At 39.4% G+C, this 22,262-nt stretch overlaps 1 protein-coding gene across 1 annotated transcript in view; it reads left to right on the top strand.

Annotated features, from left to right (window-relative positions):
* The window catches only part of GABRA5 (gamma-aminobutyric acid type A receptor subunit alpha5), a 282,141-nt gene that overhangs the window by 43,364 nt on the left and 216,515 nt on the right, over positions 1 to 22,262 (top strand). Inside the window, exons 4-5 of the mRNA XM_089693487.1 lie at positions 7,348 to 7,415; positions 10,863 to 11,083. Of these exons, the coding sequence (XP_089549613.1) occupies positions 7,348 to 7,415; positions 10,863 to 11,083 (289 nt within the window). The remainder of the gene's footprint in view (positions 1 to 7,347; positions 7,416 to 10,862; positions 11,084 to 22,262) is intronic.

The raw sequence follows: 22,262 nt of genomic DNA on the forward strand, positions 1-22,262 counted from the left end.
ATTAGTTGTCCCCAGGGGCGGACTGACAACTCATGGGGCCCCCAGGCAATAGGGGATCATGGGGCTCCTGTGTCCTTGCCGAAACTCAAAAAAGCCTATAAAAAAGGTACCAGGGGCATCTGATGGGACCCCCTACTGACCCTGGGCCCTCAGGCAGTGCCCGAGGTTCCAAATGGTCAGTCCGCCCCTGGTTGTCCCCTTGATGGTAGATTAGAGTGTGATGTAATGTCTATGGGATTTAAAATATGCATTCCTCGAAGAGAAGAATGAATGAGCACATTTCCCAATTAAAATATCCTAATGTTTCCCACCTGTCTAACTTTTATAAAATTTTCTATATCAGTGTGATGGAAATGTTTCTTCCTGTCAATTCCAGAATATAAGGCTTTGGGGACATAATTTATGAACTAACTGCTGTACAGAGCAAATTATAAATTTTAGATGCTTTCCTCTTACAACCAAAAAATCCTAGGAGTTGTTTAGGGCATTTTCTTCAAGAGGATTCATTTATTTCTGATGAACATTCTGAAATTAACCAATTAATCAACACTCTCAATAATACCACCAAGTTTAGAAGGGAGCTGCACATATCATTGAAACCAAGTTTATCAGTGTGTTACTTTTTAAGCTTTCCTACAATGAAGACCCAAAACAGGCAAATATATCTAAAATGATATTGTTTTTAATTTGCTAGCATCAATAGAGTTTGCTTTTATTTGAGGATTTGCAAGTTGCTTTGCTTTTCTGGATTTAGTATGTATTACCTATAATGGGAGTAATATCTTAGCACAACACCAGTGGCAGATACTGTTTGTGGCATAGATATGCCCCCAATTACACACATACACATCACCACCACCAGGGGCGGACTGACAACTCATGGGGCCCCCGGGCAATAGGGGATCATGGGGCCCCTGTGTCCTTGCCCAAACTCAAAAGAGCCTATGAAAAAGGTACCAGGGGCATCTCATGGGGCCCCCTACTAACCCCGGGCCCTTGGGCAGTGCCCGAGTTTCCAAATGGTCAGTCCGCCCCTGACCACCACCAGGGTAACTAGTAATAAATATCCCTGCATAGTGCATTGATTGTTGCACAGATATTTTAGCTTGCTTTGACCCATCTGCTTTTAATTAGACCAATTTTTCCTATCAGAACATGGTTTATAATTATGTGTGTGTTTCAGTGGAGTTTGCATTCTGTGCAATATGAGACCTATTGGTCCCTGCACAATTCTCTATGTGTCAAAGCTGAACCAGTCATATCTTTGTTACGATTGTACTTGATGCTAGACTTCCCTACTAATACATAAATAATGCAGCTCTGTGTTTTGGGTCAAGAAAGAGTGCACAAATTGCAGCTGCTTCAGGTTTTAATAACAAAGTGTTTATTAAATCAGTCAATAGTGATTTACGATCACTTTCCTTTCAGAACAGCAACACTCATATTATAGACCAGATTCTCTCTTCAATGGAATATTCCATCTTTTTATGTCATATTCCACTAGGCTGCAAGTCCCTTAGAGCTTGATTATTTTGCATCAATTATGTAATAGGAAAGTTGAAGCTACCTACTGAGGCTATAGACCTCCTGCTTACATCACTAGATAGCTAATGCATATTCATGAATCTCAATATGAAAGGTCTTCTCGGTGTCAATCTGGAGAAGGATAGCATTATTACTGTAGAATTATTGAATGGGGAACATTTTGGAGTATACACAATTCTTGGTGATGCTGCTTTGAAAGTCTTATTTACTGTAATATATTTGTAGACTTTTAAGTGTCATTCAGAGGATATGACAGATGTGGCAATTATAAGTGCTAGATTTAGAGTCAAAATTAGAATTTGTTTTTGTATGCTAGGAAAGGCTGAAGATGTGAATAATTCCTATACTAGCAAACCAAGTGGGATTGCAAGATTTCAATATTACGATTGCAAGTGCTAGAGCCAAAGTATAAAGCTGCATTTTTTATTCTTCACAGTAGTGAAATCATAAATAATACTTACACTGACCATCCAATCAGGATTACAAGTTTTCTATATCACCAATGCTGGTTTACACATAACATCCCATGCAGCATAATGGGTCCCAATGGTTTTGTGGGGCATGATGTTTGAAAATAAAATAACATCAGTTATAATGTAAACTTACATCTAGAATCTGAAACCAACACTACATTGTAAAAGGAGTTTTGGAGAGGATTGCAGCATCAACAAATTATTTAATAAAGGGGATGGAAAAATGTATAGTGATTTAGTTTGGATGAAAAATGTCTTAAAGACCAAATAAAAAGCTTTGGCAAACTATCTTTCTATCCCAAGGACTCTACAAAGGATAAGGAATTATTAGTTACATATAGAATAAATGAGAATTTACCATTAGTTTGGAAAGGGTTGTATACAGAGTGGGAACCAGCACTGACCGACCCACACATTGTGACAACATGCTACGAAGTCTTCAGGACCTGGGAGGATGCCACCAGATGAAGGCCAATAGGAAATGTCCACATCACCCAGGCAGTGACGGGGCACCCAAATAAAGACTCTCCACTCTGCAGTAAAAAAGACTCAGGGTCCAGGGTGTCACATGACCATGGATATAGGTAATTAAAAAAGACTATTAGATTAGGATTTTTTTGCTGATTAGCTAGAAAGTTAAGTGGTGGGGGGGGGGAAGAAGTTAACACCCACTAAATGTTAATACAGCAATATTTTATACTACCCAATTTCTCTTGTGAGGTTAGAAAGGATTTTTTGCTTAATTCTGGCAAATTCGCCACAGTTATAACTCAAACAGTTATGAGAGGTTGCTTTTGATCAACATTAGCCCTTTTTCAACCTTATTAACAATTTCCAGTCAGTGCCAATTCTTACATCCCTCTCCTACATGTAAAAAACATTGTTTTTTTTAATATAATATAGTTCTTAAGCAGAGGCCCTACAGAATAAAATGGTGGGTGTTGCATATTTTTTGTCACACAGTATTTAAGTTTTTCAAACACTTAATGAATTTTAATTCACAATATAATACTCAATTGTTTGGTAAAATATAAAAGACGATGTTACAATAAGTAAATAGATGTCAAACATATTACACTTTAAAGTTGTGTATGCCTGTGGAATGGCACCAAAATTCAGTGCCTAAAAATCTCCATAGTCAATACTTTAAAAACCTATTTGTGCTGGAGATGCCACCATGCTACGGGTGCACTCCTGCACATTTGGTGGGAATGCCCATTGCTACAATCCTTCTGGGGGAAAGTTCAATCTACAATCACTCAAGTCACTATGTATGCCCTAGACCTTTCCCCTGCATAATTTTTGCTTCACCATACCGCACTTCTATTTCAGACATAATGCAAGTCTCTCGTCATGCACATGGTAAACGCTGCAAAGCAATGTATCCCAGTACACTGGCGCTCAACACATGTTCCCACTGTACGAGAATGGTTTGCTAGGATCGACAAAACTGAGGAAATGGAGGAGCTGATTTGTATAGCTAAGGAACATCCCGAGAGATTTAGGAAAACATGGTCATGCTGGAGTCATTTCAAATCCACTTCAACCTATCACCTAATAGTAAATGATCAATCTATATCCCCAGACTAAAGTTCCTAATACAATGCTGTAGTGGGGAATACCTGGATCGCCGGAGACATATTTACCACACGTAAGGATGGGATGTAGTGCTTTATCATGACATGTTTTACGGGGTTTCTGACCCTTGTGTTAGCCCACGGTCGGTTCATGCAAGTAACATACTCTAAACTTTATTATTACCTTTTTGGCTAAGCTAATACTTAGGGATGTGATCCATTTTAGCTTTTTATTACCTATACATGCTACTGTCGCGCAACCCCTTACCCCCAGCCTCCCTCATACAACATGGGGGGGGGAGGGTAGGGAGGGACAGAAGGGGGGGAATTCCCCCCCCCCTTTTTTTTTTTCTCCCCCCCCCACTATCTCTTCCTACATCTCTTTTTCTTACTGCTCTTCTTTCCGACCTCTCTTTTCTCACACCTGTCATACCATCTTATAATTCTCTCTTCAACAACCAGATAGAGCATTCACTTTTACACAGATATGACTGATTTCAACTATATCATACATTCAAGCTATAATTACGTAAACCATGACTTTCATAACATCCAATGCCTTCCATATTTTAAGCTTCATATGGCCTCTGCATTATAAAGTGCAGATTTCCAAGAGGTGACAACATACTACTACATAGATATATCCACTTATCTCTGCGTATCCACTGGCTTGCAATGTATATTTGATGTACTGCTCTACCCCACATTGTCATGTTTTACAGTTTACAATTAGTCCCGTCTGCAAAACGGGAGGCTACATGTCATGTCTATGTTCTGATTGAGATAACTGTATATGCTCTGTATGCTCTCGTGCTATTCTTATACGAATAAAGTGTTTTTGGGGATAAAAAAAAAAAAACCTTTACCAGTTTGGAGTTACACAGGAGGTATGGTGCCAAAATTAATATTCTTGCTCTGACTATCGTGGTGATACCTCACATGTGTGGTACAATCATCGTTTACATATGCATCCAATGAGTGCATTCTCATTTGCGTGTAAGCACATGGGAAAGACAGTGCTTTAAAATGTTTTAGTTTATTTTATTTATTTTATCTAATTTTTTTACACTGTAACTTGCATGCATAACATCCCTTGTGATAGCATGGTCAGTTACAGGTCCTCTTCTTGGGGAGATCTGAAGTCTATTAGACCCCAGATGTCTCCTGTAGCCTCCCAAGCAGATCAAACCAAGATCAGTTTGATCCAATGCTTTTACAAGCTGGAAATGGCTTGTTTACATGAGACTGAAACCAGAAGTGGCTAAATCCTTGTTGCTTCTGGTTTCTGATGTCACACAATGGGAGGTATGACATCTGTTCCTCTCACTGTGTTTCAGGGACTAGATGCAGCTGGTCACATTTTGCTGGGCTTCCAGATCGCCCGATAAAGGCTACAATGGTGGCAGGAGGAGGGGACCCACCTGTAAAAATAATCCAGCTGCTCTTTAGCGACTCAGATTACTTTTACTTTGTTGTTAACGTTTCAACTAATGTGTCTTGTTCAGTGGTCATCTGGTTTCAGCCTTCTTTACCTTGGCCATGTCTCTGATCATTGAACACCTTGTACTTCTGGGCACTCCAGGTAGGTTGCATTTCTGGAATATGACAGCATTGGAGGATAATGGGTTCCTGGAATTTAATTTGCATCTTTTTTTCTCAACATGTTTCTTGCAACCCTGTTGACTATTTGCGACAAAACATTTGATGGTCCTGTGATCACACTTCAATATCTTAGCAATTGCAAGAGTGCTGCATCCCTCTCTTTTGTTTGCGCATTTTGCCTGAGGAATACAGTGAAGGAAATAAGCATTTGATTCCCTGCTCATGTTGAATGTTTGCCGACTCGCAAAGAAACAATCAGTCTAAAAATCAAATGGTAGGTGTATTGTAACACTGAAAGACAGAATAGCAACAAAAAATTCAAAAGAAATCCATGTCTAACAAATTATGCACTGATTTGCATGTTCATGAGGGAAATAAGTATTTGATCCCCTATCATTCAGCAGGATTTCTGGCTACCTGGTATCTTTCATACAGGTAACAAGCTGAGATTATAAGCAGTCTCTTAAAGGGAGTGCTGCTAATCTCATGTTGTTACCTGTATAAAAGACATCTGTCCACAGGAGCAATCAAACAGTCAGATTCAAAACTCTCCACCATGGCAAAGACCAAAGAGCTGTCCAAGGATGTCAGGGACAAGATTGTAGACCTACACAAGGCTGGACTGGGCTACCAAACTATCGCCAAGCAGCTTGGTGAGAAGGTGACAACAGTTGGTGCAATCATTCGCAAATGGAAGAAAAACAAAACAACTGTCAGTCTCCCTAGGTCTGCTGTACCATGCAAGATTTCACCCCGTGGAGTGTCAATGATCATGAGAACAGTGAGAAATCATCCCAGAACTACACGTGAGGATCTTGTCAATGATCTCCAGGCAGCTGGGACCACAGTCACCAAGAAAACAATTGGTAACACACTACACCGACAAGGATTGAAATCCTGCAGTGCCCTCAAGGTCCCTCTGCTCAAGAAAGCACATGTCCAGGCCCATCTGAAGTTTGCCTCTGAACATCTGAATGATGCAGAGGAGGACTGGTTGAAAGTGTTGTGGTCAGATGAGACCAAAATCGAGCTCTTTGGCATCAACTCAACTCGCCGTGTTTGGAGGAGGAGGAATACTGCCTATGACCCCAAGAACACCATCCCAACTGTCAAACATGGTGGTGGAAACGTTCAGCTTTGGGGGTGTTTTTCTGCTAAGGGGACAACTGCACCACCTAAAAGGGATGATGGACGGGGCAATGTACTGTGAAATCTTAGGTGAGAACCTTCTTCCCTCAGCCAGGGCATTGAAAATGTGTAGATGGGTGTTCCAGTATAACAATGACCCAAAACACACAGCCAAGGCAACAAAGGCAACAAAGGAGTGGCTCAAGAAGAAGCACAGTAAGGTCCTGGAGTGGCCTAGCCAGTCTCCAGACCTTAATCCGATTGAAACTCTGTGGAGGGAGCTGAAAGTTCACGTTGCGAAACATCAGCCACCAAACCTTAATGACCTGGAGAGGTTCTGCCAAGAGGAGTGGGCCAAAATCCCTCCTGAGATGTGTCCAAACCTGGTGGCCAACTGCAGCAAACGCTGACCTCTGTTATTGCCAGCAAGGGGTTTGCCACCAACTACTAAGTCATGTTTTGTGAAGAGGATCAGATACTTATTTCCCTCATGAACATGCAAATCAGTGCATAATATGTTAGACATGCATTTCTTTTTAATTTTTTGTTGCTATCCTGTCTCTCAGTGTTATAATACACCTACCATTTGATTTTTAGAATGATCATTTCTTTGTGAGTGGGCAAACATTCAAAATCAGCAGGGATCAAACATTTATTTTCTTCACTCTAGAAGTTGCCTAATAATTATGCACAACTCCATATAGGGTGTTTATCTCCTTAGGCCACACCCTCCCTCATTACACAAACACACATCACTTGATATGCTTAAATCCAATAAGCATTCAAGTTTATACAGCTTGAAGTTGGACAATATGCATAAAAATGATGATTTGGTCAAAAAACTCACTTGCCTAATAATTTTGCACACAGTGTATATTAATATTATGACACAAAGAAATTGTACAAAAGGGTGTAATCAGTCAAATGTATCTAGAGCAACATTTAAATTTTACCATGGTTAGGACCTATTCAAGAACAATCTTAGTTTTAATATAGTTATTCCAACATTTTCTTTCTTACAGAGAGAATAACGCAAGTAAAAACAGACATTTATGTTACAAGCTTCGGACCGGTATCAGATACTGAAATGGTAAGTTAAAGCATCATACCTGAGGTGATAATCTCATTATTACTATTATTATTATTGATGTTGTTTTTCATAGGCTAGCAGCGCACTGATCTAAAGTTGTGCATATTATATAGTTCCTGAGTCTGGGCATTTACAAGAATTAGAAACAATCACACGTTTATGTATACACTTGGACTTCTGCACTGTTTTCCCTTGAGATAAGCTCCTTAGCTATAGACATGCAGCATTCTCATGTTAAGAAGGGCTGGGCAAAACTAAAAACCACACAGACTGCCTGCTTTTTTATCATATCAGTGAGATACAGACCCTACGAGTAGGTGCCTGCACTATGAATGAAGTGCATTTGTGTATGTTTTCTGCTGCCGGAGTTTCTTTTTTCTATCATATGCAGGGGCATAACTACCTTTCATGGGCCACATAGTAAAATTTTGATGGGGCCCCCTCCTGCAACCATTCTGATGTCAGTTGGAAAAATAAATTAATTACATCTAACACAAAGTAGGTTTAAAAAGACTAAATCAAGGACAGGCAGCAGGAGAGCTGTTAACATTTAATAGTCAGTACTAGGGACCAGAGAAAAGTGACAATACAGAGACTTAAACTTTTAATCTTAATTCTTGACTAATGCACCATAGATAGGCTTGTCCACTCCTACTTCCACCATTACCGATCCATACCACTCCCCACCCCTTAACCAAATAAACTTTACAAAAAACATGACACCATTTGGAGTAAAATGGCCAACATGGCCTCTTATTAACAACTTCACATTTTAAATACATCAACCGTTCCTTATAACGGAAACCAAAGAATTGTTGTTGGTCTTCGAAGGCACCCCCAAACGATCCAAAATGCACCTGCGGACAACCCTATACACTAGGCCTCCAGCCGCAACCAACCAGCTCGGAGACAACCATACCGTCCGCAGTGCAGCACCACCACCTTCCAGTTAAACCTTGGTTAACTGGGAATGTCCACCGGGCAGCTCCACTGACGCCCCCTCCACAGAACCCCCCACCCTAAGGTGCCACAGATCCCTCCTGCACTCCACCTCTGCCAACCAGATAATCCCACAATACACTCCCAACCCCCTGGAGCTAACTTTAACTCTTTCTGTTCCCCTTCACCACTCTGGGCCTAGTCATGCATACCCTGCGCTATTTTCATTCTTCCTTATCCGCTACGGGCATTTCTATAGTTCGCTGTACAGTAGCTCATCAGCATTTTTCAGCATGAACTATTCCTTGTTGGAGTATAAAATCTTAGAGCCTTGGTGTTAAGCCCTCCTACCCCTTTTACCATCCAAGCCAGCAAGTGATAAACATTGTAATTTACACTAGTCGTAAAAACAGTTACATTATTTTAATGTTATACTATCACATAATTGTTAGTGCTCTTATGCACAAGAACTCTATAAATGTAATACAAACTTCTTTCACTAGTTGTAGACTATGGGCATGCTACACCCCTCCAAAAAATATTCAATATTGTACACAAGATGTGTGTAGCATGTCCAGTCTTTCTGCCCTGCTTCTGTGACCCCCCCTTCTAGTATACTATGATTGTCGCCTGTGATTAATCAAAGCTTGGCATTACTGTATACTCAGAGAAATAATCGGCAGCTCTAGCTCTCAAAAAAAGTCTGAGTCAGTGTTAATAAACAACACTGCTCCACACATATTAAAAGTAACATACTGTTCATCAGCAGATTAAAGGGATGAACTGAGATATACAGATGATGTCAGTTAAAGCAACCTGATAAGTGAAAAAAAGTGTTTTTTTTTAAATAAAATATTTCTCTGTTTAACCCCTTTTTAACCCTTCATTTACTTTATTCAGCCCTAATTAACTCATTTGTCTCCCCCTCACTTCAACTATTATTATTATTTTTATTATTGAAAAAATAAAATAATAATAATTGTTGCAAGACAATATCATGAAACGAAAGCCGTGTTTGTCCTTAAGAAAACAATATTTGTATTACCTTGTTATATTTAGACTCTATGCATGCAGGTCTAAAGAGGAGTTTAGCATTTTGCCTGTAGAAGCAACTAATGTTATCCTATGTGGCCATGCACATTAGGTAGTCTGGAGGCATTTTTTAAGCTCAGAGTTTAGAGGCAGAGAAAAAACAAATCTCTTCTGTTTTGCATTTTTGAAAGAGTTTTTCTGGCAGAAAAAAAAGCTAAACGCTCCTAAACACTACTAAATGCTTCTATGCTAGTACAAAAAAATGCTCAAAATTAGCATTTTTTTCTGCTAAGAGCACTGGCTTTTTTAAGCCAGTGTGCATGGAGCCTTAGTAATGAAAAAATTCTTGCCGAATAAATAGGTCCATAGCATAAATGTAAAAATTGGTTTACCTTTGTTTTAAATTGTGGTTGCTGCTATGCATAAAAATAAATGCACACCTAAAATGATATTATGACCAATGCGTAGTACTACCTACAGTGAAGCAAGTAATTCAAGTGTGTATACTGTGTCAAGTGAAAAAAATCTAAATAAATAATACATAAAATACAAATTAGCCCTCCCAAAAATTATAAATACATTCAGTCCTTTACACGATGGCCATGCTTAAATATAATAAATACTTTAGCCATCATATCATATCAATGCACATTCCAAGTCTTTCACTGCCGTTATGTCACAATAATATATGCATGTATGGAAAAATACTCAATAGAATAGACTCAAATAGAACCTTTATATTATAAAAGCGCATTCAATTAATTTAATCTAAGCCTCTCAATACATTTTTTTCTATGGACAACACTTCTAATCTGTAAATCATATTGCTTAATATAATACAATAAAACCCAACAGTGTGATATCATTTTTATTTTATTATTTATTAAAAGCAATTAAAATCATAGTAACATATGCACTCACATGTCCAGGTGCTAAAATCACAGCAGTTTAAATGTATATTCTGCAGCTGCATCCTAAGTAGTAATTGACACAAACCTCTTTACTGCTAATGTGAATTTCTGCTTGCGCATCTTTCTCCGCCTCCCACCTTGTGAACTATTAGAGATGGGGACATCTCAGTATTAAGGAATATAGGGGTTGATTGCAGATGGGAAAACACATCCCACAGAGATTCCATACATTTCTTAGATAACAGTGACAGTATCTATTGACCTTGTGCTGCACAGACAATGGATGCAGAATATAGTATCTGAGCTGCATTTAACACCATAGGAAATGTTAATATTGCCACTTGCATCAACTACAGAGATATATAGTGTTTCTGGATGATGCTTTTTGAAACCTGTTTCCAAGTGGGCAAAGGGCTCAGGCACTTCAGGAAAATCTTATTATTCAGAGTACGTAAAGCTAATACGTACTATTTTGTATACTTATAGGCAGAGCTATATATCACATAGTAACACAAAAATATTATTCACCGGTTTGAAAGTACTAGTATTCTATGTTGTTTTGCAGGAATATACCATTGATGTGTTCTTCCGTCAGAGCTGGAAAGATGAGCGATTACGTTTTCAGGGACCCATGCAGCGCCTTCCTCTCAATAACTTACTAGCCAGTAAAATTTGGACACCAGATACATTTTTCCACAATGGCAAAAAGTCCATTGCTCACAACATAACTACACCCAACAAACTGCTACGTCTTGAAGATGATGGAACACTTCTTTATACTATGAGGTAAGATTTATTTCCTGTTACTATTTATGTAGCACTATGTTTACATAATGTAGGGCCTTCAATGTGATAATTTTAATGCAGAAAACAAAGGTAATTTGGCACGCCATGTTTTGAAGCCCAGTGCAATTTAGACAAAACAATACATTTAATGGAGGTAAACAAGGGTGTACAACCAAATATCAGCCATCCATATGTTAATTTCTTTTTGTAACCTTCACTAGGAAAATGAAACTGGTCAGTGGTTGCAGAATTATGGTTGTATCTACTATAGTGGACCTTTCCACAGGTAAAGGGCCCAGAAGCATAGGGGGCCCAGAGCTTTGAGGTTACACAATGCTTTCTACAAGTGGTAATAAAATTGTGCAGATACAATTGATAACATGCATGTTTATTTAATGTTATTATTATTATTATTATTCAGGTTGTATATATCATGAGGGATATACAGATGGAGAAAATTAATTTGGAGTTTCTAAGTAGAGGTCAGATAGTCTTCCATGAAGAGATGAGTTTTCAGGAATCACCTGTAGATGAAACTCTACATCTGACATGTAAAACTCAAAGGGGGGCCACACTGAGGGTAATAAATCTTCAAGGGGCTGCACTATGCAGAACCATGCCTGCATAATTACAGAAAAATATGGTTTTGGTGTTTACAAAAACTATGCTCTTAAAAAGGAGTTAATACATTTTTATATTATAATTATTCAGCTGCAAAATTATATTAGGAAGTGTAGCTTTTAACCACTGGAAAACAACCTGAGGCCTCATTCAGTCTTGTCTACATGACACAAAAAAGAACCAAAAACAACAGTTTGAGAATCCTGCTTTACGCGATTGCCGATAAAGCAGTTAGTATACTGAACCTTTTTCCCCCCACATATTTGTATTAAGAATTTAGGAAAAAAATAACAAAATAAAAAAAGAATGACAACAGTACAGTGTTGAAATCCCTCATAGGGACTCTTGGAATATCATTGCAAAGATCAGGAGACAAGGAATAGCAAGGGTTACACCCGTAACACATTGAGGAGTGGCACAATAACTTCCACATAATTAGACAGGCTTGACAAAAGGTGCAAAGGAGAAAATTGTACAATAAGTGGTGGCGGCATCCAAATGGTGGAGAATACCGTACCTTTACAGGAATGGCCTTCGTGATGGTTATTACATAGGAAGGGGCATCCTTACTGGTTTTTCTATGGGTGTATCATACATAGTTACAGTCCTGATAAGACTGGAGAAATACCTGTATATGTGATTCCACACAAATAACTCTGTTGTTATTGGGGCTAGGCCTGAATATTGACTAAAGAAGATCTAAAGACATTTTTAATATTGTATACATTTATATTATACTTATATTTTTTCATTTTGGATAGAGTAGGAAAATAGGTAGAGCTCCTGTCAGGAATTTTTTGGTGTCCTGTGTCCCGTTGGAGATATTTCCTTGTACTTCTCATCCTGTAGAAACAACAGAAAGTGAGAGAAAGTCTCTCCAATGTAAGGCAAATCAACTCTAAGTTGTCACCATATCAAATATTGTATTTCCCCTCTATTTTGGTTCTAGTGACAAGTCAAAATGTTGGATTCTTTGTCACTATGTCACCAGGACAACTAGCTAAGACTTAAAAAAAAAAGTTTTGGCTTTAGATACATTCATATGGTTTTATTGTATTAGGGGAAAGACTTGCATGCAGTGCTAATCAATACATTGGGGGATATTTTCTAAAACTGGAGCACTCAGAATCTGGTGTAGTTGTGCATGGTGGACAATTAGCTCCTAACGTTAGCTTGCTCAGTTAAGCTTTGACAACAAAACTTCGAAGCTGATTGGGTTCTATGTAGAGCTGCACCAGGTTTTGCATTCTCCAGTTTTAGTAAATCTCCCCCACTGTATTGTCAGTTCTTCCACCGAAATGCCTCTAGAACTAGCATACTGTCTGACATACTTGTATTTTGTTTTACATTAGGTGTCAACGCTGAGATTAAAAAGTGTAAATCTGCCATTGTCTATCAGAAAATCTGGCTATGGTCTCAAGGAATAATGAAAACAAATTTTTTGCAACTTCCCTATACTGACAGCAGATGACACAGCAATCATTAAAAGCACATGCATATCAAAACACTTGAAACTCATATAAACATCAATATGTTAATGTAATTTCGAAAATCATTTGTAATATATTTAAGTCTGCAGCTTTAGTTCAAATATTACTTAGTGATCCTGACATGAAGGTCCTTGCTTAGGAACTGAGACCATTTCAACACAGATTATGCAGGCATGATTGACTGTTGTCACCATCAGAAAACCTATCCTGAGAAATGCCATGCACTATTATTGAAGTGGATGCCTGTGGACAGGAGATGCAATGAAGGATGTAAAAGTGAAAAAAAAATTTTTCATTATAAAACAAAAAAAGCAGTTTTTTATACACAGTGCTTTAGAAAGGTAAATGTCATTCAATTATATCTACTTGATATTTCTGTGACATCACTTGGTTTCTTGCTCTGCTTAAATAATCCTGTTTACACAAAAGATCTTTTATATTAGAATTCTATCATACTTTATCTTTTATTGACTTGACTACACCAAAATGTAATTGGATTCTGTGAATCACTGCATTTTACACTTAGCTACTGCACTACATTTAAAAAACTAAAAAAAAGTGCATTTTGTCTGCTTGTACACACAGCAGTATGTTCAAAACAGCAGTTTGTAGCATCTGACCTGTGAATATATTGTAATATGGCTTTCGTTGCAGCTGAAATTTAGTTTCTGTATTTTTTTATAGAGCCTGTAAACATTTAAGCCTAGAATCTCTGATGCTTCAGGCAAACTGTTCTGTTGAAAAGCCACTACAGAAACTCTTACAAGCATTGCTAAGTCTCACTAAGTTTAAGCCATTGGGGTTACAAAACAGTATGATTTGGCATGAATGTGTGCTCTTGTTCTCTCTACATGACACCTGCTGAGGCAATGCACAAACCATTAAGGATGCATCCTGTCTATAATGAGATGATCCTGCATACAAAAATCACTTAGCTTACATTCAGAACAATCCTGAATGATTTCCCAAAAGACAATAATACACCATCTTGCCCGGCAAAACCTTATGTAATGGCACAAAGCAAGTAGACAATGATTCTTATCTACCACAAGCTCCTGGGTGTCTACATAACTAGCTCATAATGTGCCTGATGTTCATCATATTATAGTCACATTAATAAAAAAATAACTGACTGCTTAATAAGTATGAAGTAACAAAATTACTTCAAGTCTTTATTGAAGACATTGTTGAAACATTCCTGTTACCCTTGTAACTGCTAAAATATCTTTAGACAGCAAAGACTTCAGCAAACTTTTACTATATAGCTGGTGATAAGACTTGCATAGTGGTTAGGAGAAATTTAGGATCATTTCTACTTTCAGAACTGTTTCAGTTCATTGCTATTTCTAGAATCCCTTTAGGTCATTCCACAGCATTTTGCCTATAGCCATTTCAGAATATAAATGTACTTCTGTTTAAAAAGTAGCACTCACCTCCAAAGGAGCTACCAGAATTGTACAGACTCTCATTTCTAATTGTGACCTGCCCTGTAGCTGCTTCTAACAGCACACCAGTGACAATCAAGCTTCAGTTCCTTTAGTCTTAAAGGTTTATTTGCTCAATAACTTGTGAAGAGAGGGCTGAGGTACAGGATACTCAAAAAACACAACAAAAATATCCCAGGCCTTCATATAGCTGCAAACTAATTTTTCCTTTTAAGAGCAGCATTTTATTAACAGCAAAGTTGATAGTGGCTCTAATTCTGTAGCAGTGCCTCAATAGACACTGTATAGTAGCACAGTCACAATGCACCTTGAATAGTTGCTTGAATAGTTCCCATACAATGTCTCCAGGAAACCATACAACATAGTAGGCTCCTCAGAAGATATTTCATCTCGTTCCTACCTATCCTTTAACATTGGGCAATAGAGGTCTAGATTTTTTTTTTTTTCATTTTAAAGGGTATAAATACAACACACATGGAAGACAAAAACACATCACATTAGGTCTAGCTGTTTTGGTCTGTCCTCTGCATGGTGATTGAGTTTGTAGCCCAAGTGGCGGTAGAAGGAATTGTATATTATTGGAGTAAAGACACAGAGAAGAATACACAATGTTTATTTAACCACTTGCCTACCGGGTATTTATACCCCCTTCTTTACCAGGCCAATTTTCAGCTTTCAGCACTGTCGCACTTTGATTGACAAATGCACGGTCATGCAAGATTGTACCCATATGAAATTTTTAGAGCTTTCTTTTGGTGGTATTTAATCACCGCTAGGCACTTTACTTTTGTGCTATAAATAAAAAAAGTGCCAAAAATTTGAAAAAAAAAAGTTTCTTTGTTTCTATTATAAAATTTTTTAAACAGGTAATTTTTCTCCTTCACTGATGTGCGTTGATGAGGCAGCATTGATTGGCACTAATAGGCGGCACTGATGGGCACTGATAGGCAGCACTGATGGGCACTGATAGGCAGCACTGATAGGCGGCACGGATAGGCAACACTAATGAGGTGGCACGGATAGGCGGCACTGATAGGCAGCACTAATGAGGTGTCACAGATAGGTGGCACTGATAGGTGGCAATGATAGACAGCACTGATAGGTGGCACTGACTGGCATCACTGCTGGGCACTGACTGGCAGCACTGCTAAGCATTGACTGGCGCAACTGCTGGGCACTGACTGGCACAACCGCTGGGCACTGACTGGTGGCACTGACTGGCAGCACTGATGGGCACTGGTGGGTTGCACTGGTGGGCTCAGGTGGGTGGCACTGGTGGGCACAGGTGGGTGGGCACATGTGGATGGCACTGCTGGGCACAGGTAGGTGGCACTTCTGGGCACAGGTGTGTAACACTGCTGGGTAGCACAGGTGGGTGCACTGCTGGGCACAGGAAGGTGCACTGCTGGGCACAGGTGGGCGGAACTGGTGGGTGGCACTGCTGGGCACCGATCATCAGGGCACTGATCATCCCTGCTCTGACAACTGCCGGTTCTCGGCAGTACTTTCCTCACGCTCTGACAGCGTGAGGAAGTGCAGCCGAGAACCGATAATTGCATTTCCCGGTGATCAGCGTGTTATTGGACACGGCTGATCACGTCGTGAAAGGCCACTGTGATTGGCCTTTTACCACATCACGTGATCAGCTGTGTCCTTAGGACACAGCAATCACAGAGATCACCGGGTGGGCGCCCCCGGGGGGTGCGCAGGAGAGCGCGTTCTGGGAGGACATCATATGACACCCTCTCAGAACTGGCCGGCCGCAGTGTAGCCGTCATTCGGCTATCTGCGGTTGGCAAGTAGTTAATATAGATACTTATGGTGAATAGATTTTTGTATATTTTGGACTCTTTTTGGTTTGGCAGCACTGCTTTAATTTTGTTTTGTTTTTTTCACGCTTGCAATTTATATTGTAAAACAACTGCAGCTTTTGGGCATACAGTATATTGTGGTAATTTGATTACATGCATAAAGAATTTTTTTCTACTACATTTCCCACCACTAGGTTATGCAGTGGCCCATCTGAAGTTCAAAAAAATGTTTACCTTAGAACTGAGATGAGACTGTCTCAAACACATTGCCAAAAGAAGAAATTCTTGGTCCCACCATCAGTTGCAGAAATCACAAATTTTGCACCAATCACATTTGGAGAGGGTGAGGAGAATCCCAGATGAATGTAGCATTACTTCTGAAAGAGCTGGTGAAATTTTACAGGCTGTCCCACCATTTCCAGTGATGCCCTGTCCTGAAATTAGACCTGACAATACAATGACACACTCATCTGTGGATAAAGGCACCGTGAGCACTAATAAATGGCGTTCAATGTAAAAAATATCCCAGGGTAAGGAGTAAGAGGGATAAGGATAACTGTTGAGGCCTAGCTACAATCAAATAGACCACAGCTGGCCAGTGGGTAAATCTGCCACAAGGCCTGCTGTTGGTGGAGCACTTTAAATTCAACGATAAAGTGCTCAACCTTCTAGAGAAGGTATTTGTAATCTACAAGTGTACAGGTTACCTTTCAAATGTCCTATAATACTGATCAGTGGAAGGGTGAGGAGGTCTCCCTAAATATTTCAGACTTCTGCATTAATATGTTGTCTGTGTCTGTCTTTACATCAACATACCTGACACATTTTACTTAAATACAAGAGATCCTAACATGTACAGTATGTATACATTGTATATATAGAGTATATATAAAGGCAGGAACTATTTTAACTGACTGCAAAGAAAAGCATCAAGCAAAATTATGTTCTTCAGTGTGTGTACATACTTGAAATTCAGATGAACCATGTCCTGGTTTTCTAAAAAAAAAGTTCCAATTCTAGCCTCTAGAAATTGTCAGCTAAAAATACTTCTTTCCCTGGAAGTCATACACCTAATGCAACTGGATTAAAGATGTAATTTTCATACAGCTCATTGAAACTGTGCTTGCTTCAGACATCCATCATTTGCATTGAGAGTTACATATCACTAAATTGAACACAAGCCAAGACTAAAAGGAACTATAATAAATCCACTATGAAAGCTGATCTGCATGCCAGTAAAGTTATCTTTGTTCCATGGCTTTGTACCTGAAATCATTTTCCCCTATTGAAAGCGTAAAGCAAGGTAATGTCCACTTATATGACCTCATCTCTGATTATATTATTAGGGCTCATGTACACTGCAGCTGATAAACTCACATTCAGGAGCTTTTCTGCATTTTTTTTCAGCAGCCCCTGAACTCTCCCTAATGTTTTCCTATGTGTCCATGTACACTATGTCATTTACAGGCAGTTGAGTTTACAGTTGTTTTTTTGAACACAGCAAACTTGCATTCAAGAGTAGATTTTATCAGCGTTTCAAATGTCAAATGCTTGTAAAGGAGCTCGCTCGCCCCCCACCTTTACCTGACCTGCCAGGCTGCATGCTCGGATAAGGGTCTGGTATGGATTTTGGGGGGGAACCCCACGCTATTTTTTTTTTTGTTTATTTTGTCGTGGGGCTTCCCTTCAGGATCCATACCAGACCTGAATGGCTTGGTATGGACAGGAGGGGGGACCGTTTTTTAATTATTTTTTAACTGCCGGCAATTCTTTCTTTTACAATCAGCTGTCAGTGGGAACCCTGCTGACAGCTGAAACATTAATGCATGCTTTTCACTACTAAAATACCGCAAGACTTGATAAAATAACTCCTGCGGTATTTTAGTAGCCTTTTTTAGGGAATTTACTATTTTTCAGTGCATTTTGGGCATTTGGCAAGGTCTCCTGAGGTTATCTTTTAAAAAGCTTCTAAACCCAAGTGTGCATAAGCGTGGTTAAACGCGTTATGCAAACGCAGAAAAACTGACGTTTTTTAACTTACGTTTTCTAGCAGTCAGTTTCCATCGTACAGAAGAGTTTTCCAAATGCCCCATGTACATGAGCCCTTAGACCAGTGTTTCTCAACTCCAGTCCTCATGGACCCCCAACAGGTCATGTTTTCAGGATTTCCATTATTTTGCACAGGTGATTTGATCAGTTTCACTGCCTTAGTAATTAGCACAGCTGTTTCATCTGAGGGAAATCCTGAAAGCATGACCTGTTGGGGGTCCATGAGGACTGGAGTTGAGAAACACTGCCTTAGACTGTGTAGCAGACAGTACTAAATGCATGCAGAATGTTTTCTTGATTCCCTATCGCAGACCTGTGCTTGTGTTACCATCCTGAAGCCAAATACTTGGCAGGAGACAATTCTTGATTAAAAATAAAAGACAAAAAAAGGCATAAGTTCAACTTGGGGATTTTTTTTATAAAACAATAGCCCAATCGGATTACATTGCATGGTCTAGATACTATTCAGCTTTAAAATGTGTCTTGATCAGTTGATAGGTTTTTTTGTTTTGCAGTGGGTCAGAACATCACTTATCATGACTGACTGTCTTACATGACTGGCAGCTGAGACAGCCAAGTCATAACATGTAAGACTTGTATTTGCATTAGCATAACATTCAACTAGAGAGATCTTCTGGCAATGAACTATTTAAAGTAATTATAGTTATTTTACAATTGTTAGATATATGTGAACGTGATAACATTAATATAAACTGTAGTTTAATAACTGTTAACCTTTTAAAAACATTGTTTCTGAGTATGGTTTGCAATTCTATATTTATGGGTTTTCCTGAATTTACTTTTTACACGTAGAGGCTCTGCTCCCTGTTTAGTATTATATTTCTCTCCTTTACTTTAAATCTATAGGTCAGGTCTGGACAGTCTACACATCCAAAGGTGTTCAACCCATAGAGAACTGAGAGACAAATATAAGTAGGATAATCAAAAATTGAAGGACCTCACTAAAGGTCACTCTTAAAGTGGTTCTAAAGGCATAACTTTTTTTTACCTTAATGTATTCACTGCATTAAAGTAAAAAAAAACTTTCAATATCAGCTCCCCAGCCCCCTTAAACACTAACCTGGCTCCTCTGTAGATCCAGCGCTGTGCCCATCTGCAACTCTTCCTGCAATTATGGGACACAGGCAGCAGAATGAGCCATTGGCTTTTCTTGCTGTAAATCAAATCCAGTGAGGAGGAATCAGGAGGCAGGCAGTGTGTCTATGAACATTACACCTGCACAAGTGCCCCTATACCAAGTGGCTTGCTTTGGGGGCTCTCGGAGAAGAGGAGGAGCAGATAGTACCAGAGGGGGACCCCAGAAGAGGAGGATAGAGGCTGCTCTGTGCAATACCGTTGCACAGCGCAGGTAAGTATAACATATTTATTATTTTAATTTAAAAATAATCAGCCTTTGCAACTGCTTTAAATAATTGAAAACAAATTACAACACTACAATAGGAATTAGAAAACAAAATATAGGGAATATGTTTGAAACTGAACATCAGCTAATGTTTGTCTATCTTTTACCCTACCCCTCTCTTCTAAATACCCCCTCCCTCACTTCCCCCCTACCCCCTGCTGCTATTTTTTTTTAAATTGCTCATTCCAATCCTTCAGTCATCTCCAACTGCAGCGATGGGCAATTCTTCCTCCTGGATTGAGCGATGCTCATGTGATGATGTGTGCCTCTCAGTACATGAAAGCCTGGGCTCACAGGAAGTGGATTGAAGGACTCAGGAAATTCACCCTACCTAAGTCAAATAAAATGTAATCTTTGTGATACTTGTTCCTGGTCAAGGAGGATGTTGATTGTATCCCTACTGCCTTCTGGTAAGTCCACGTCACTCATCCCAGGAGACAGCAGGTAGGCAATCAATGTTATCCTTGACTAAGGCCATACATTATGCAATTTTCTTTCTTTTAACCATGGGTTGAAGGAAAGAAAATAGTTTGATTCCCCCATCAACACAGTCGCTACTGTATTGTGAGAGCAGGAGGTTTCACTGCCATCAAAATACATTGATCCTTGCTGCCGTCTATGGTCAGCAGCAGTGATCATTTGGGAAAAAAATCTGCTGAACCAGCCGAATTTAAATCCGTCAATGACCAGCTTAATTAGAGAGTTTAGAAGTGGGGGCATCAAAGAGGAACAATGGGTATTCACAATGAAAAAAAAGTCTGAAAATGTGTAAAAGGGAGGGGGGTAAGAAAAAAAAGGAGAAAAAGTTACATATACAGTATTTTAAAGCTACATACACATAAACATTTTTCATAGCCTGCATCTAAGATTTCTCTGTCCATGGTACCTGGTGCAAATAGATGATTTTCCCTCTGCTATCATATTTTCACAGCTGGGAAGCTGTCCTAATACTTGAACCGTGTTTGCACTGGAATGGATGCAGACAGCATTCAGCCAACATTTTTCTGCCCAGTTCCTTTGAGTTTGCAATCAAGGGATTTAAGGTGGAAAGTGGCAGACAGGGCCAAATCAGATTAAATTTGCTCCGTATATGACCAGTTTTTGCATCCTCTGCATATGTTTAAATAATGGAAATGCTGATTTTGTATATCAGTACCATGCACAATTTTAATCCTGACTTTTCTCACCAAGTTGCAACAACATAAAAGAATACACAACTAAAATAAATATACCTATGCATTAACAGCCACTAAAAGTAGCAGGTGGTTTTAGAGGTGTCAATAAGCATAGACCAACCATTTATTCTATGTAAGTTATAACCATTGCATTTTTATTACAAAATGTTGGAAACATTTGACCAGCTTATACCCAAAATTGGTACATACTTTATAGCTTCTCTCATCTAGAAATTCAACTACTCTCCAACAAGATGTCACACTTCCAGAATGCAAACCTCTGTCCCTAGAGCTGGTGTCAGTGGGCAAGTGTGTTATCTTAGAGCTACATCCCTGGGGGGAAAAGAGAGTGGGCAGAAATCACACACACAACATGCACACAGGCTGGGTAATGACCTGTGTTCACAAACCGAACAAGCACTCCATAGAGATGAAATTAAATGAATTACAACTTCCTCAAAGTTCCTGTATGAAGGTACATTTTTTTAGATGTAATATGGTCCGCCTTGTCAGGCCTGGTAATACATACAAACAAAACATACCCCAAATGATCATGTATGACAGTTTGCTTGATATAGTGATAATGCTCTACTTTAACCAGAATTTCTGTATTCTGCATGCACATTTTTGATGCATTCCAGTGAGTTTTTTCCTCTCTTTTATTTCTTCATCTCAATTGAGGACATTTGTGTTCTGGTGTCCTCAGAGCCAGTGCTAGACTATTTTGCTTCCTAGGCAAGACCAGCTACTTGCACCCCTCCCCCCCCCAAAAAAAAACATCTTTACCTCTAAAATATACTCTCTATACCTCTATACACTCTTGAGATATGTGTTGCCACCTCATTGAACTGATCTGAACTGCCTTGCTGGACACAGCAAGCAGTTCATAGCTTGAGTACCTGGTCTGTCCATCCCTGTCCATTCCCATCACCTGGCTCAGTACTTCCATAGTTCCACCTGGCTGCTGAATTTGTTCACCTTCTCCAGCAGCCTCCATCTCTCTCACTGCAAGTCAGTGACCGGGAGAGGGGCCCCACCAGGAGCAGCATGCACTCCAACTGCCTCTCCACCCCCTACCTGAACTCCTCCATCTTGGCTTGCAGCCCCTGCACAGTCCCCCATATGATATTCCCTCTCCTCCTCTGGTACACTCTTGCAGACCGGC

The sequence above is a fragment of the Staurois parvus genome, unplaced genomic scaffold (assembly GCF_062004578.1).
Source record: "Staurois parvus isolate SC_StPar_1 unplaced genomic scaffold, SC_StPar_1.0 ptg000634l, whole genome shotgun sequence".
Taxonomy (NCBI): domain Eukaryota; kingdom Metazoa; phylum Chordata; class Amphibia; order Anura; family Ranidae; genus Staurois; species Staurois parvus.